Raw genomic sequence first — 17032 nt, forward strand, 5'->3', positions numbered from 1 at the left:
CTGTCTTATTTCTCTTGTAGGACTAACATCCTTTGGGAAAAAAGAGATACAGGATACAGCCAGCTAGTCCATGTTTTGCCACATTATTCACAAGGCATACAGCCTTCCACCTGCCACATCACTTTGTATCCTGGATTAGCAAAATAAGGTGTTACCCACAACGCTTCCCATTGACCATCTAATGCCTGTGTGTCTTCTGCTGAATACAAACCTCAAAGAGGATCCTGGAAATTGCTTGGAGGTTTCCTCACAAGGACAGAAATTATTGTACAGAATGCAAAAGCAGCAGTACTCCAGTCTGAGTATCAGCTAACAAGGTTTTCCAGGCAGCATCAATGCAAATACAAAGTCCATTCTTTAAAGATGACATTTTGACTAATTTGAAACATACGTACTTCAAAAAGGATCATACTTCAAAAAGGATCTAGAAACACATTAAAAAGCTGGAAGAATGAAATGCACACTAACTCTCATCGTACTGGGGTGCAGACAGGATTTTGGCACCTGCTCATCAGTTACACAATACAAAGTGCAGGGGGAGGCAGGCTCAGGTACACAGTAAATCCCACCACGGCTGAAAATGAACGAGAAGAGTCAGACAAGGCTTCACACAATGATGAACAGAAATCTTTGTGTAACATGGCACCAATCTCCAACCCGAGGGAGATATTTATGCCAGCATGCTGCCAAGGCTGCTGACATAACTGAGACTGAATTGTGGGTGGCAGCCCAGCTCACAGGATGTATTCACAGGCAGCAAGGAGAAAGCAACAGCTCAGCTACTTGGCAACCACATACATCATGGGACTAGCAATTCCCACATCAAAAAGAATTGCCAGCCTTCTAGGCAGCATGTTTGCCATAATATTGGGAATCATGCTGATGACAACGAGACAAAGAACAAACTAAACCATCCCAGAACTTGACTCCCTTGTGTCCTAGCCCCTCCACCAAAGCGTGGAGCAATGTCCAAATTTCATATAGCCTAACAGAAAAAAAATAGGATCTTTCATGTAATGGACCACGTAACTTTGTATTTCACAAAATCCTGGCTGGCAATTCAAGTATTCATTCCTGTCTTTCAGTGACTTTTGCCAGACATTTATGTCATTAGGATTCCTTGAGCCTTCTGTTAGAAAAGCATTTGTGTATTTAGATATGTTGCTCCTCTGAAGGTGCATCTAGCCTGCTGCTGCTCTGTGTACAGCTTTGAAAATAACCGGGTCTGATACTCGTTAACAGTCCATCTGTGGCAGCACAGAGCTCAGCATGGGCTGTAAGGCTCCTCCAAGACACTAAATATATCAGTCTAGGCTGAATCTCCACGCTGATACAGCATCTGTTTGCTAGTAGTACCTGAAACTATCCCGCCTGAAATTAATTCCAGCATTACTGTGATGCTGGTGGTTACATCCTTGTGATTCAAATCTAAATATTCCTAAAGAAAGCCATGACAGGCAGCCTTGCCTTTCCTTAAACACTCCTACGTGAAGCCCTTTGGGAACCATTTAACATCTACTAGCTCACTGGAAAAGATCACAAGCTACACAGGACAGACCAGGTTCTCAGCTCTCTCATTACACAACTATCCTAACATGGGATAAATGGAGCACCTAGCACCAACGGTGGCTAACATGAGTTCATTTATAATAAAAGGAAATAATGATTTGAGAAAACACCAAGAACCAAGCTGCTGGGAGCTCCTATACCACACAAAAGGATGGATATGCCCTATTTCACCACTCCTCTAGCACACCAAGATGTGTGTGAGTGCTTCCTTTTTCAATCCTTGAAAAAGCCATCCAGAACCTCCCTCTAGAGTACTCGGTCTCAGTGACAGCTTCTGCTGGCTCAGGGTGCAGTAGCGTACCTCTTGGTTAAGGCAGGCTGCAACACTTTACTCCTAGCTCTATACTGGCAGTAAATTCATCTCTATTTCAGAGTCCTTAATCTGTTTTTAAAGCTTTCTATATTCACAGTGCTGCTCACATCAGTTTGATTTCCCTCTAAAATTAATCCAACAAAGATGTGCTCTGCGTGGAACCCGTGGTTCATGGAGGACCAGACCATACTTTCCAAAGCCATACTCAGTAATCCCGCTGCAGGCCTTTAGCAGAATCCTCATTTATTTACCTTGGTTTCCCCCATTTACCAATTATCTTACAAACATGCAGAAACAATGTTCCCAATCTAACTATTTCTAGCCTTTAAACTCTGCCACCATGGCAGAGACAAATGTGTAATACAAGGATTAATCTGCGAGTTAGGACTGTCCAACTCTGAGACAAATGAGTGGAGCTGATAGGCACTTACAGCCCCAGTTCCTCATTGCTACGCACCCATCCTCTTGCCAAGTCACCAGCAGCCAAGCTGCGAGCACGCCAAACAGGCATCTCCACCACCCGCAGCATCTTCTGGAAACGGCAGCAGGTAAATGCCCTTGCCTCCCTCCTCCCAAAGAGGAACAAAATGTTTAACCACCTTTAGAAAATCTTGGCCAGAAAATCCTTCACGATGAGCGATCTCTTCTCAATTTAAACACACCCATACACAAACAGAGAGCAATGTCCAGCTCTGCTTGGAGTTCAGTATTCAAACACATGTGAAATCAACAGAACTTTATTTAAAGTTTATATAAAATTAAAAACCAGTTGTGTTGAAAGCAGAAGCCTCAAGAGCCTACCCAGGAATTGCTTTCTACTGCTCAGTTTTTGATACTCGCTACAAGAAGTCCAGTATCTATCATAGCGCACGCGGGCAGACTGCCATCCCAACGTGGCAGTGCCGAGGACAGAACAGCACGCTCTGAATGCTTTGGATCAAAAGTCCTGTTTCAGTAAAACATACTCCAACTGGACATCTATCACTGAGTAGCAAGAGACAAAGTATTTACATTTCTAAGAAATCTGGAGCGTAAGATTAGTTTTCCACCCACACAAAGGCAGAGGATTCACTGATACATGCTCGCATCACCAGGAACAGCTTGAACTTTACACAACTGTCCAGAAGAGAAAATTTCCATTCAAACACTGTAACGTAAATGAAGCATTCTCCAATAGTGCAAAAAGACCACACTGTGTTAAGATGCATTGTTCTCTTCCGAATTGCCATTCTGGAGAAAGTATTTTATTGTGAGAAAAATTTATTTTCCTTTACAGCTTTTAAAGGAAATGAACCAGTTAAAACCCAGTATCATCAGAAGCTTGTTCATTTAAATGAGCAGCCAAGCAGATGAATAATAACAGGTCACCAACACTGAAGCAATCCAAATACCACAGTGATTTTATTACCACTTTGGCGCAAATGGAGGTCTCTGACAATATTCTCATCGCCTCTTTCCTCAGCAACACCACCTTCCTCAAAAAACTATTCATTCTTACAACACAATTTTATCTAAAGCTCTCAAGGACTTTTACTCAACAAAGCAAAATAAATGCTCCCCCTCTTTGTAAATAAGGATGGACAGAGGAGTAAATCCAAGGCCACACAGGCAAAGGCAGGACAAGGACCGATATCCATGCTGCTTAACTTTAAATCTAGTTTTGTATACAACAACTCCTTCAGTGAAATAACACAGGATCTCATTACTGAAAGTATTACGCTTGAAAGCAGAAAGAAAAAAAAAAAAAAAGCCTTTCAGAAACCCTAGATTTCAAGCCCTATAAACATTCCCACCCACATACTCCATATATAGGAATCAAATGCAAAAAATCCTCAATATACAACCCACAGTGCTGAAACCTCTGTTAAAAATCTTCTTCCAGTACTTGCTTGGACATTCTTAGCTGTGTAAGAATGGTTGTTTTCTGCTGCTATTGTTCTGAAAAAGAACTGCTATTGACTGTGGTGATGCATACAATGATGTAGAGGCTTTTGAAAAACTATTTATTCATCTTACATCTCTACAATTGCTCAAGGAAGGATAAACAGGATAGCGGAAATAGAGAAACGGCTAAACTTAGCATAGTGACCTCAAAGTATGTATGACAACACATTCTGTATTGGCAAACACTACAGGCTACTGTGCAAACAGGCTACCTAAAAAATTCCATGAAATTAATCATCCCCTGCCCTCCCACTTCAGCCTACAAGCCACAGGATTTCTATCATTATACGGCACTTTAGCGAGGGGCGATTAGGAAGTTGTGGAGGGGTTTAATCTCAGAAACAGGAACATTACCAGAACAGAAGTTCTCATTATTTCAGTAATACTGAAAACATTAGTCACCTGCCTTTCACATACAATCCATTAAGCTATATTTGATCTCTCAGAGCCTCTGAACCCCAATCAAGAAATCCAATAAGCTGCCCAGAGTTTTCTTTATTTTATATTGAACAAATATAACTCTGCACTAAAAACAAGGTAAAGCCAAAACACCTTCCCTCCCTCTGCACTTCTCTCCTGACCTCGTCCTAGTGTCTGAGATGCAAAACTTTTACAAATTAAAGATGGTTTCCACTGTATTTTACCCAATAACAGACTTAACTGTGAATTCCCACTTTGCCCTTTACAGAAGTGGACATTTCAGGCTACTGTTAACTCTGCTAGCAAGAAAATACAGTTTATTTACAGAGTGAGAAAGGTGACAGCCAGAAGCAGATTGTCACAATCAAAGAAGTGACTGCGGCACTGCTCTAGCTTAGGACAGTAAGTGCAATATCAGCATCATGGAGCTCATTATAGGCAGAAAGAGTCTCATAAGAAAAAAAAGTTATCCCCCACTGAGCATCATATTTCCATAACCAGACTACGCTAGGGCTCAAGCTGGTTAATTTAAAGCGAACTCTAACCTCACCATGGTGCTCTGCAGCCATCATTTTGTACCGCAGCAGAACCATATCCTTCGGTGCACTGCCAGAATCGATACCACACAGTAACCAAAGCAGCTTCTACTGCTTCTCAGTTCTAGCAGACCATCCACGTACAGCACACAGCTAAGCAGGTAACTTTAGCCTGCATCTTAAAAATGGATTATAATTGCTACATGATCTCTTTCACATCATTAGGTCTTTCCACCACAAGCCTGCCTACGCAATTGACTCACTTTTTAAACAAGTAAAATTACCTAATTTCCTGTCGTCGTAAAGTTCTTGCAGCTTTCTAGAAGACCAATGCCTGGTCAAGAAGGTGATCCATTTATTCAACTCAACAGGTTTTGTATTGAATCAAGCTGAGTAAGAACATACCTCCTCTTTTCCAAGGGTTTTCAGATGATCCAGGATCTGTGCTATCACTGTTTCACACAGTTTATTAATTTCAGCCAGGAACTTGGAGTCTCCACCATACAGGGTATCATTGGAATCAACTGCAGAGATGAATTCAAGCTTAGGTCTGGCTAAAGAGCTATGCATTTGTTTGTTGCTGAAAACACCAGCTATTTATAGAAGACCAGATTTGGAAGTTATAAAATGACCCTCCTCCTTGAAAAACAAACAGTTTAAGTGCATACCACTTGGTTGCCCCCTATATCCTATTGATTTTAGGAACAAAACAAGAAGAATCTTCTAGCTTAAAAACAGCCCTGTATTCCTGGATGCAGTCAGGTTCAAAAATATCTGCTAGACTTAAATGCAAAGCAACATATAATGTCAATTTTCACTTTTTCCACAGAAATAGACTACCTGCTCCCATCAGTTTAGAAGAACTCGGCCATCATCTTCAGTGACAGCAGGACTGGGCCAAACACTTTATGTTTTTCTTAGTGAAAACAACAAGATTTTTAAAGGAAAGTGCATTTTATTTTTTTTTTTCCCCTAAAGTCTTGATTACCTCAAAGTCACAGATAGAAATTCAGAAACTGTATTTTCAATTTCAAAGCCCTTGAAGGATTTTTTTGAGGGAAAGAGCTCTTGAAGTTTTCAGAGCTTATATAATAGTGATTTTAAACATGTGTTTTGGCTTCATTTATTTATAATGTTTTACTAAGTTACAAGAAATGTGTAAGTTTAAGTGTATTCTGGGCAAATCAGAGAGCACATAAGATAAAAGATGATCCCCTGTTCCCAAGTAAACTTCATTTTAAAAGCTAAGGTATATAGTCCACCTAGGAAAAAAAAAAATCATCCAACTTACAGGGGAAAGATTATTAATTTAAATTTCCATGCAATCTGTCCATTGAAATCTAATTCATTTGAATTTCTCATCTTGGGATTATGCAGTTATTTTGGTCATATAAAAAACTGAAAGAAAGAAAAAGCAGCTAAACCATGTTTCCTTACAGAATTTGAACAGCAGATTTACTGAAGAGTCGTTGTTCAACTGCCAACTATTTTCTGTACTGCTAACTGCAAGAGAGATTCTTATCATAGCTGGTAACTCTGACAAACTATTCACCAGAAGAACTGCAGAATATATTCCAGCCTGCCTCTCTGTGACAGTCCTGTGCAACTAAAAGAAAAAGCCAAACTAGCTTGGCCTCTCAGACCAATCTTGCCAGTATGCTTTAGAAGATTCAATTAATCCTCTACCTTAATTTAGTAACTGCTCTATGATCAGAAGGCAAACACTCAAATTTTAGAGCCATCAAAATATTATTACAAAAAAAACTACAGCCATTTTACAAAATTAAAAATCTTTAATTTTTTTTTCCTAGCTATTCTGAAGATTTTTCTAAGTCCCCACCCAATTTCCAAAGCTGAAAGCCTGCCTTCAAAGCAGCAAATACATCATTTAAATAACAAAGACCTGACATTACTTTCCAAAAACTGGAATTGTTAATAAATGTGAATGAAACACCAACGATAAGTCTAGTTGATACTTTAGACTAAAAGAAAACACTCCATATGTATAAAGTTCTAATATTTACTTGAAAAGTTCAGTTCTAAGTATCCTCATCAACAAGACCAGGAACAAACTAAGTAAACCACTCTGCAAGATTCACTTCAAAGAACAGACTACATCTGTTTGGCAGCCACCTCCTTTGATTATTTTAAGTTACAATACTGGGACTTACAATGCAATTCTGTAAGACTGACTACCATTGATTTTCATTAACTAGGTACGGTGATAACACAGTACTACAAATTGCGTGGTGGAATGCAAGCATCCAGAGCCACCCGTACGCATTACCTTTATCTACATGGTAGATATATGCTTCTTGAGTCATTGCAGACAGCAGATGCAAAACATTAGTATAAATCCTGACTTTGTCATCGCTGTTGTCTTCCCAAGTATAATCCTGGATCACATTTAGTAATCCTCGCACAAGAAACAACACTCCTTGTTCTGGATGATCCTACAGAGAAGAGAAGAGGTAAGTCACAAACACCACCACAACAACCCCAAAACAAAAATGAGATTATCTGCAGTCATTCAGGGGTTTAGAGTCACAATACTAGCTCTATAAAAGCCAAACCCACAATATAATTAAAGCTGATAACTACTTTTCTGAAGTGTGCTTTCTGCAAATACTTTAAAAAATTTGTTCCAGTTTCTTTCTAAAATGCCCGTTTGACCCATAATCATAAACTCAAATCTAGGCAGCCTCCACAGACCAACTTTGAAATGCCTTGTTTTCCAGTCATGAGCAAGTAGTACAAAATTAATTGTCAGCTTCTTAACAGCTAAGCCTCTCAAATTAAACACACTGGGCAGGATTTTTTTTTTATTAAAATAATGTCAGTAAGCTATAGAAACAAGTATATCACTCATATAATTATGAGTTTCAGAAGAACACCTCCACTGGGAAACCAAAGTTATAGCAAATCAACAATCTTTTAATACAAAAAAAAATATAAAGACAACGGCTTTACGTAAGCTATGAGTTTTTGCAAGCAGTTTTAATACTGTACCCAGCTTATTTCAAGCTGGCAGTTGGTGCAATGATACCAACATATTTAGGACAAATCACAGTCCACTGAGGACGTTTCCTTATCATGTATCCTGTAAACAGGAGAAAAAAATATGGAAGCTAATTTCTGAATCCTTATTTCATTGCAAGTTCTTCTTCATTATTGAATCTGAGAGGCTCGATCTCCCTCCTTCAATCATCTCTTAATGATCTGAGTAACTTCTCTGAGGAGCATCCAGTTCTGACATAGCCTTCCTTTGAAGTCTTACTTCTGCAGTCAGTGGGCAGCACACTACGTCACAGTGGCAACTAGCCTTTTCTAAGAACACAGCACCTCCACGTTGCTGAGCAAGCATGGCTTGGGAGATCCCTTCAGCTGGAAAAAGGAGAATACGCTGCCCTGATTATGAAGATTCGGACAGCACTATACTGTGTGTTGCTTCACCAAATACGCATTCAAAGAAAAAAAGGAAGGAAGAAACCGTAAGGAATGTTTCATTAAGGAGGACCAACCTACTTTCTCCAAGAACAAATTAATAAACCTCAACATTTATTATTTTTTTCCAGCATGCCATGATACTAAGCCAACCCTTGTTGGGAAAGAAGAATCTTCTCAGAGAGGACCAGAGCTGTTAACAGAGGGAGGTAAAAATCTTCAAGCGTTAGGTTTCCACTGCAGTGAAATCTTGTGGGTCAGAGGCCTGTCTTTCTTCTCTAAGGTGAAAGTATCTTGGCTATAGAAGTTTTATCTCAAGTCCTCCAGACTAGTTTGCAATTTTTCCTCATCTTTTAGCTATAGCTGAAACTACAGGAAGGAAGATTACACATATCTCTCTATTTAAACTTGACAATTGGTTAAAAACTGGAAGGGTGTAGAATGGTAGTATTTTGTGAAATATTCATCAGAAGAGGAAGGTTATGCCAGAACACATCTTCTAATTATTGTTTTCACTCAAAAGATCAGGAAATACGTAACAAAGAAACTAACTGAAACTAACAGAAACTAGAGCTCTGTATTTTTCCCCTCCTCAGGTGTCAGATTTTGAGTGCTCAGAAAATACCACTTTTCTGCAAGGATCTATTAAAACAGTAAATTATGTTTACACAGTTAAATGATGGGGAGATTTCACTCTATTCCAAATCCAGTTAAGTGCAAGATGCTACTGAGAGAGGCAATGCGGTACCTCCACCTCTGAACAATTGTTCTGCCTCCCCATTTTGCATTGGGGTGAATGATTTTACAGCCAGCGAGCAAATCGGTTCAGCTGGCTCATGGAACACTAACCACCACATGTCCTACTCCCAAAAGCCCAGGAAACAGGAAAATCAAAATAGTCTACTAGCCTACATGCTATTCATACACTTAGAACTTACCGGAACAACTAATAATGTGGAAAAAAAATTACAAAGGAATTCCAGGAGGAAGGCATCAGAAGGTCGCATCTTTCCATCTACACTGATCATTTTCGGCACTTCGGGAACAAGGCTCACTGCAGCTTTGAAAAAAGCATCAGCTACAAAATAAACATATAGTTGCTGTATTATCCTCCCTCCAACTGTGATGGCAGTCATGCCTGTGACCCAATGATTGCTTTGAGTTTGTTTCAAACAGACTACAGAAAATAAACACATGCTTAACTGCAAAGCAACTCGAGACTCAGCAGTCAATCTGTTCAAGTTAGGTTGTTTTTTCAAAAGAAGTTCTCACATCACTCAGGACTTCTGAAATTGTAATTATTCTCCTTTGCTTAACAAGAGGATACCATTGTTTCAAATATATTGCATATATAATTTTTAAAAAATTGCACACAATTCAAAATTGACTTACCTAAAGAAATGCTTATGCCAGGAGAACAGGGAATCCAAAGTGGGAAAAAAAGGCATATTAAATCATACTAACTTGTTCAGGAATTCATTCACAAAAGGCTGATTAAGTTATAAGGAAGTACAAACAACTTCATTTCTTTATGCATTTACAGTCATTAAAAGTAAAATCTAATATAGTACCAGAACCTGAGGTATTACTTGGTTACCCAGCTAAAATAATTCTTTCCAAGAATCACAATAATCCCTCATTATGGCCTTGAAAAAAAAACCGATTTAAGAGGTTTTTCATAACTCTTTATTATGTTTCTAATACTATAAAAAAAAAAAAATCCAAAATCCACTAGAACATCTACTCCTCAGTTTATAAAGCTAATATTCACAAATTAAAAGCAACAATATTTTCCCTCATACCCTACAAGATCTCCTATATATGCTAAGAGTTCACCAAAAAATTTGACAGCAACATTCTTTTGCACTTCCTTGGCTACATTTCAAAACATCCAAGTGTCCAAATCCCATTCAAGTTGTTTAGCCATATACTTCAAAGCATCCTTCAGAATTGATACTGTATCTTTATTTTACCCAAACAGAGACAGACCAAGAAATGAAATGTTAGCAAAGAGAAAAAGAGAATTCTTGGTGAAAGTGAAGAGGTGTTTGTTCCATGGCTGGGATGGAGGGAGGCATGCATGGGCACTTCCCAGAGTACAGCTTGCTCTGGAAAAATACATTTCAGCACATGAGACTCCAAGCAAATTTGCTAAATATAGTACCAACTGATATCTAATTTAAGCTTCTGAGGAATACCAGGGCAACATGTGCTTTGGAAAAACTCTAGTTCTTCTGACTCTTATTTCTTTACAGCACACGAGTGCTCAGCCCTCCTGAACTTTTCAGCGCTTAGAATGCAGACCCCTCCAGTCAAACATCAAACTTCCTTTTATTCTGCACATTTATCTTCAGGTGAAAGAATGTTTTTTACTTACTTCAAACAACATCTAAGTTTACACAGCCAACTGAAAGGAAGGCAAGTAATCTTTCTCTGAGCTTTTTTAGAGGAGGGAAAGCAGCAGCAGATGTTCATTCTAGCACAAGTAAATGAATCGCTGTCACCTCCACAGTTGTCTCAGCAGGAAAAAAAAAAGTGCATGCCCCACATCACCATATAATCAAAACATGTGACCAGACAAATGAAAAAATGTGTCTCAGAAAATAGTCTGCATACCAAAGTACCCATGTCTGTGCAGAGAATACTCCTGCCTTCTGAAGTTATTTCATAATGGGACAGGAATGATCTGTGCAGCAATCAATCTCCGCAACGAAAGAGAAGAGCTGCAAAGTACCTTACCTTAATTTACTGCTTGCTCTCCCAGCAGAGTCCTAGACATTCTCCTCTAGACTTCTGCCTTAGCACAAAACCAAACCCTCTGGTCTTCGCTATGAATATCTGCAATTTGATTCGATGTACTCTTCTTGACCTCCTGCCGTTGTTGCGAATGAGAGTTGCATTCTCACCTGGCTGAGCACTCTCAGAGACGTGAGCTCCCTCATTAGACCTGCCAGCGAGAGCAGCGTGTCCAGCTCCTCTTCAGGTGACTGCTGCTGGGAATGAGGAGAGACCCATCCCCACTACAGACGGCTCACCGGGCCCTGCCTTTGCTACAATAACCTCCTCTGGGCTTCCACCTTTTTCTTCCCTAACCACGGCAGTTACATGGCCGCTGCCTCCCTGCCGTCTTCACGTGGCTGCTGTCCTCTCGCTGCTGCCGTGCAGTTGTGTTCGCAGGTCGCCCTGCAACCCCCTCACGCGCTGTCTGTCTCAGCGCAACGGAGACTGTGGGGCTCTTGCCACATTACATTTGTAATTTTTCTTCCTTGCCTCGTTCCCCTCGCCCCCCACACAACCCCAAACCTTAAAAGCAACAGAGCACAAAAGCAGTTAGTTACATTTTCTACCAAAGAGATGGGTATTTTACTTTGGTACAGAAGTGCAGGCAAAGGAGAATGTATTCATTTCGCTATGAGTTCAGCCAATCTCTGCTAACCGCAAAACGGTTCTTACGCTAGAACACTAAAAGCACATTCATCCAAGGTAGACATGCTTCCTAAGAAGCAAAAATAAGTAAATTCACATTAATGCAAAGGTTTACAGAGACTTTGCAGAAAACTGTCGTCCAAACACCCTATTCGCTTGTAGAGAGGTGTCAGGGTAAGCATCACATGCTCTGAGTCTGGACGAAAAGTTTACTAAGTAGCTTGCCACAGAAGTGCTGTTTTCTTAGTAAGTATGAAATGAGTATTAGTACTTAATTCTGAATTACACTCATTTTGAGGTTATGCAACAGTGCTTTCTCTGTATCTTTAAAAAGTCAACTAATAAAGCTATTACTGTAGAGATGTTTCAAGAGAAAACCATACGCCTGCCTTTTCTGGCTTCCAAAAGGTATAAGGAACCATCCAAAAATGCACCAATGTTATGTTCCTGATTTAAAAAAAAAAAAAAAAAAAAAAGAAAGAAAAGGATAAAAAAACCTCTCATTCTGGTAAAGGATGCTGTTTTCTTATCTGCCTAAACCACAATACTGCTTTTACAGGGAGCCACTGTTAGGTTGGATAAGGGGAGAGAAGCCTGCGTGTTACACAAATCATCATGATAAAGTCTTCCCAGGCTGCTGTTAATATCTTGTGCAGTGCTCCGAACATGACATACTTCATGCTTCACTAGATTTATCCTTTCAGAGCAGCTCCTACATTTTGGTTGACCGTAATCCCATAAATCTTTCCCTCCAGCACACATGCTGACCTTCAGGCTCTGAAGCTAGCAGTCCTGGATAGCCAAGTCAGCACTTCCAGGAACACTGTGCTACAGAAAAAGCAAGCACAGTTGGTGTTGAATGTTCTGCTATCGTCAATATTCATGATGGTACACACACACATTTAATTATACATACACACAAATATACATGCCTCCATATCTCTTTATATAGCAATTTCTCTACAGACAAAAATTTAGCTTAAAATTTGCTGCATCTGTGATAGTCAATTAAACTGTACTAATTTAAGATTTCAGGCAGGCAAAAAACCAAGGAGGAACAAAACCATTAGAGATGGGAAAACAATTAAGCTCCTTAAGTCTACCTTCAAAGAGCAAAAGGGAGTGAGTCTGACATACCTACACAAACTATTTTTAGTCATGGATAAAATTACACAAGGCTAAGTCCACTCAGAGGACAAAACCAGGGACCATACGCAGTTTTCTGCATTCCCCATCACCTTTGTGACCTACAACACTGTCAAGCATATTTTAATACTCCAAAGATTTTGCTTCCGACAAAACAGATGTTGGAAATTTAATGAAGCCTTGTACTCTGGTGCAGAAAATTAATGGGAAGTGAGTGTAGGGGTTTTGTTGCCCTTTTTTTTTCCTGTTATAATAAATTAACACATTACTGTTTTGACGACCAAGCATTGCAAACATTTGGAACTCCGTCTCCTCACATTGGCGAGGTCACTGTGAGAGTTTTGTCACATTGTCGAAATGTGTTTTTCCCCTGAGCTATTGAACATTCTCCGTCTTAAAACTCTCTACACATCACTTCCCATCCAGAAGCTACAAAGAATTATTTGAAGTAACAAAGATGAAATAAGAAAATGAATTGCTGCTTGGTGAACTGGAATGTACTATGTTAATTCATACGATTTCATACTAATTCATACCATGAATTAGCTGCAGATAAAAAGGTAATTCTATGGATGAAGCTTGCTAGTGCTAGTTTTAGGAACAGCTTGATTACAGATTGTTAGCAAGGCCTTAGTACTTCTAGACAAAGGCATATAGAGGCATAAGTGGAAGGAAAGATTCATAAAGTATAAGCAAGAACACTGGATACAAGATATTTTATTCTTAAGCTGTAATCAGTAAATGCACAGCCCCCCCCCAAAGCAATGACAAATTTCAGCCTGCTTCTCTAAATTCCGTGTAATCCCTAAAGAGTGGGAGATAAAGTACCATCAGCAGATTTTAAAGAGAGCTCCATTAGTAATACTAAAGACTTTGAAATAATAATAAATGCTATAGTTAAATACTGTAGTTTCTCCTGGTTATTATGAGGTTAAAAAAATGAATATCAAGCGAGCAGACACATGGAAAAACATGACACAATACTGAAGAGGGAACAGAGAAATCATTCCTCAGAAGTCTCTCAAGTTTTCCAAAGAACCAGCAAGTTTGTGTTTAAAAGTGACCCAGCCAATGCAAACACTCAAATTTTTAAAAAACATTTAACATTGTCCCTCATACAAAAGGCTCTTAAAACAACTCCCCTGACAAAAGATAAGGAGAAAGGTCCTCCTGAGGATTCATAACTTAATAAAGGATGGGGGGGAGGGGGAAAGGAGTGGGAATAAAGTTTTCACAGCGGAGTGAAACGACTATCATGTTCCTTAAGGTTTTGCAGAGAGGCATGTCCTTACGATGAGCAGGGAGGTGACAATGTTTGCAGTTTAGTCTGGAACATGAAGCAGATAGATCTCATGATTCTGAGCAATAAAACAGCAGATGAAATCTAATATTAGTAACGCACGCAGGGAAAGAAACAGGCCTTGCTATAACTATAGAAAGATAAGCTCTAGGTAGGTTATTTACACTCATGAGAGATTTTGGAGTCATTATAGATGGTTTCCTGAAAACTACATCCTAAACAGCTATCGAAGAGGCAAGGCAATTATAAGAATCATTAGGAGTGTAATGGAAAACTGAGGTGTCATTGAATCATTGTGTTGTGCATTTATACCTGGAATACATTCCTGATCTTCCCATTTCCAAAAGGCTAAAAAGATTAAAAAGGTGCTAAGGCATGGAACTGTCTCCTCATTAGAAAAGACTGTACTGACACAAAATGTTCACGAACTTATCAACTCCATCATCTCATAGGTAGCATGAAGAAAATGACACCAGAATGACTGGATTTTTCACAGTATCACTAACAGATCAGCTGCATGCACTGAAACACTCAGCTAACATTGAAAAAAAAAAAACATACAGAAATAAATCCCTAAGTAGAACATTTCCAAGCAGCATGTAACTGTGGAACTCACTGTCACATGAAGTTACAAAGGCCAAAAAGTAAAAATTTATTTTAAAAATTAAATTCCTAAGGATTGGCTCATCTATTTTATTAAATACCGGGGTCCATATACAACCTTTGTTGAAGGATGTATTTAGATCACCTGCAGCTGAAAGCTAGGAAGCATCATTCTACGTTATTGTTTCCTGCATGTTCCCTTCGCAGATGCTGCTGGACACTTTCAAAAACAGGTCACAGGCTAGACAGGCTTGAAGAACTGACAAACTGATATGAAATGCTAGTCTGAAAAGCTTACACAGACATCTCCCTCAAATCATATGGAAAAGCTACGGGCTGGGATAAAGACAGGAACAAGAAAAAGCTCAGTGAATGGGAGAAGTTTCCAGCTGTGGAAATCCCAGGTAACAGTACAAGTCATAATTTTGTTCAAATAAAGCGACATTTCGTATTACTAGTAAGGAAAACAGTATCTCATCAGTTTCACACAAAGCTACCTCGGTGCCTTCAAGGAAAGCAGCATTTAAAAAAAAGTAACAGAGATAGCATATACCAATCTCACCAGAGAAGCGTGAACCAAGAAGTCCCAAAATCCGTAACTGAAAAAATTTCTTCAGGTTCTTATTTACCTCAGATTCTCTCTATTCATATTCTATTTATGTTCTTCAGATCTATAAAGATTTTAGGAGATTAGGAAGGAATACTAAAAATGGTTTTCTCATGATATTAAGAAAAGACACTAAAATATTATTAGACTACGATAAAAAATTACTTATTGGATATTCCATACCATACTTTCTCCAAAGTGTGTGTGAAACCTGTCATATTTAGAGAGCATTTGTGGAAAAGTAACATTTTCTGTAGCAGAAAAAGAAATTCCTTTTGCAAGCTACTAGTAAAACTGTATTTCAGATACATTTAAAGAACAGGACAAGTATCTAGAAGTACATTAAGTACTGTATGCTTCAGAATTAAAATCTGCATTTGCTAAACAAAATAAAGTTCTGTGTCAATGTGGGGGACAAAGACATTGTTTTTATGAAGTTTTATGTTTGACAATATCCCACTGAAATTAGTCACACAGAATCAGTTGCATTACTTTATTCACTCAGCATGTTACTTCTGAAGCGAAGCAAGGATTTCACAGCCTTTAAAATAAAAATGCCGCTCAACGCACATCACCAGAAAGCCACATCGTCTCTGCCCACCTGCTGAATCCTGTGACCAACAATTTAAAAAATCATGCTGTCTGTTCTTTGACAGGCAAAAGCAGCATTTCCACAGGGAGGAAATATATGTAATTAAAATAATATCTGTACCTCAAAAATCCCAAAGTGTGACACAATGGAGCATACATTTAATCTCAATATAGCCCAAACCCCGCCTATGACAGAAAGCATGACTGATGAGAATTTATTATTCCGTGTTGGCAGCATTCTCTGGCTAAGTTAAAAAAGTGAAAAGCACATCTCTAAAATCTAGCATCTTCCTTCCTAAGGTGGGCTCTTAAGAGGCTCTCCAGAAGTACAAACTATGAATCCAGGACAAAATAACCTAAAACATTCTGAACATAATTACATGTTCACTTTATTTAAAGCACCTCTTGGGAGCTGGAGACAAAAGAGACAATAGCCATGCCTAATACACGTGGAACAGCATACCTGGACAGACATCCATCACTGTATTAGTCACTTCATGAGCCTCTAAATTCAAGTTTCTGACCCAATTTTGTTTTATTAAAGAAAATCTATTCCAAGAAAAATGACAATTACAGTTTTCTAACACTGAAGTATTTGAGCGATGTCAAACAAGCACACACAGTTGCTCTGATAAACAGCATCGCAGATCCCAGCAGGCAAGGCTCTGATTTGACAGAGGAAATTGGAACAGTGAGACACCAGAACTGATGGTCTGCTACTACTGCTGCCCTTGAGACTGGGAATGAGGCAAAAAACAAACTCCTCCAGTTAGATTAGCTGTGGCTCTCCAGAGTCTGGTAGTTCATCAGTGCAATCCTCAGATCAGCAAACTTTATTTACTGTTATGACCTGCACATCCTCTTTATTAAAAAAAAGCAGTCTTTTAAATTCCCCTTATCTACTCCAATAGGTAATTTTACTCCTTTTTAAAGTTAGATACATTTGCAATTTAGAGAAATCTTCCTATTGCCAACAGAAGTCTATCCTGTAAAATTTAATTTTGTTACACATTTCAGTGAAAACTCAACTCAATGAAATAGCTAGATTCCCTGTAGGAACTTAAAATAATTAACAAAAAAAAAAAAAATCCCAGAATTTAACTCACTGAAAACAACAGCTGGAATCTTTAAAG

The 17032-nt window shown here is 38.9% G+C and overlaps 1 protein-coding gene across 2 annotated transcripts in view; it reads right to left on the reverse strand.

Moving 5' to 3' along the window:
* VPS35L (VPS35 endosomal protein sorting factor like) overlaps window positions 1-17032 on the reverse strand; it is a 53399-nt gene that overhangs the window by 3115 nt on the left and 33252 nt on the right. For both annotated transcript variants that reach the window (XM_086760067.1, XM_086760066.1), the window contains 3 exons: window positions 9165-9304; window positions 7070-7235; window positions 5188-5306 (listed from right to left, as the gene is read on the reverse strand). In XM_086760067.1, the coding sequence (XP_086616193.1) occupies window positions 5188-5306; window positions 7070-7235; window positions 9165-9304 (425 nt within the window). The remainder of the gene's footprint in view (window positions 1-5187; window positions 5307-7069; window positions 7236-9164; window positions 9305-17032) is intronic.

This window comes from Chlamydotis macqueenii, chromosome 15 (genome assembly GCF_036417535.1).
Source record: "Chlamydotis macqueenii isolate bChlMac1 chromosome 15, bChlMac1.mat, whole genome shotgun sequence".
In the NCBI taxonomy this organism is placed as follows: Eukaryota; Metazoa; Chordata; class Aves; order Otidiformes; family Otididae; genus Chlamydotis; species Chlamydotis macqueenii.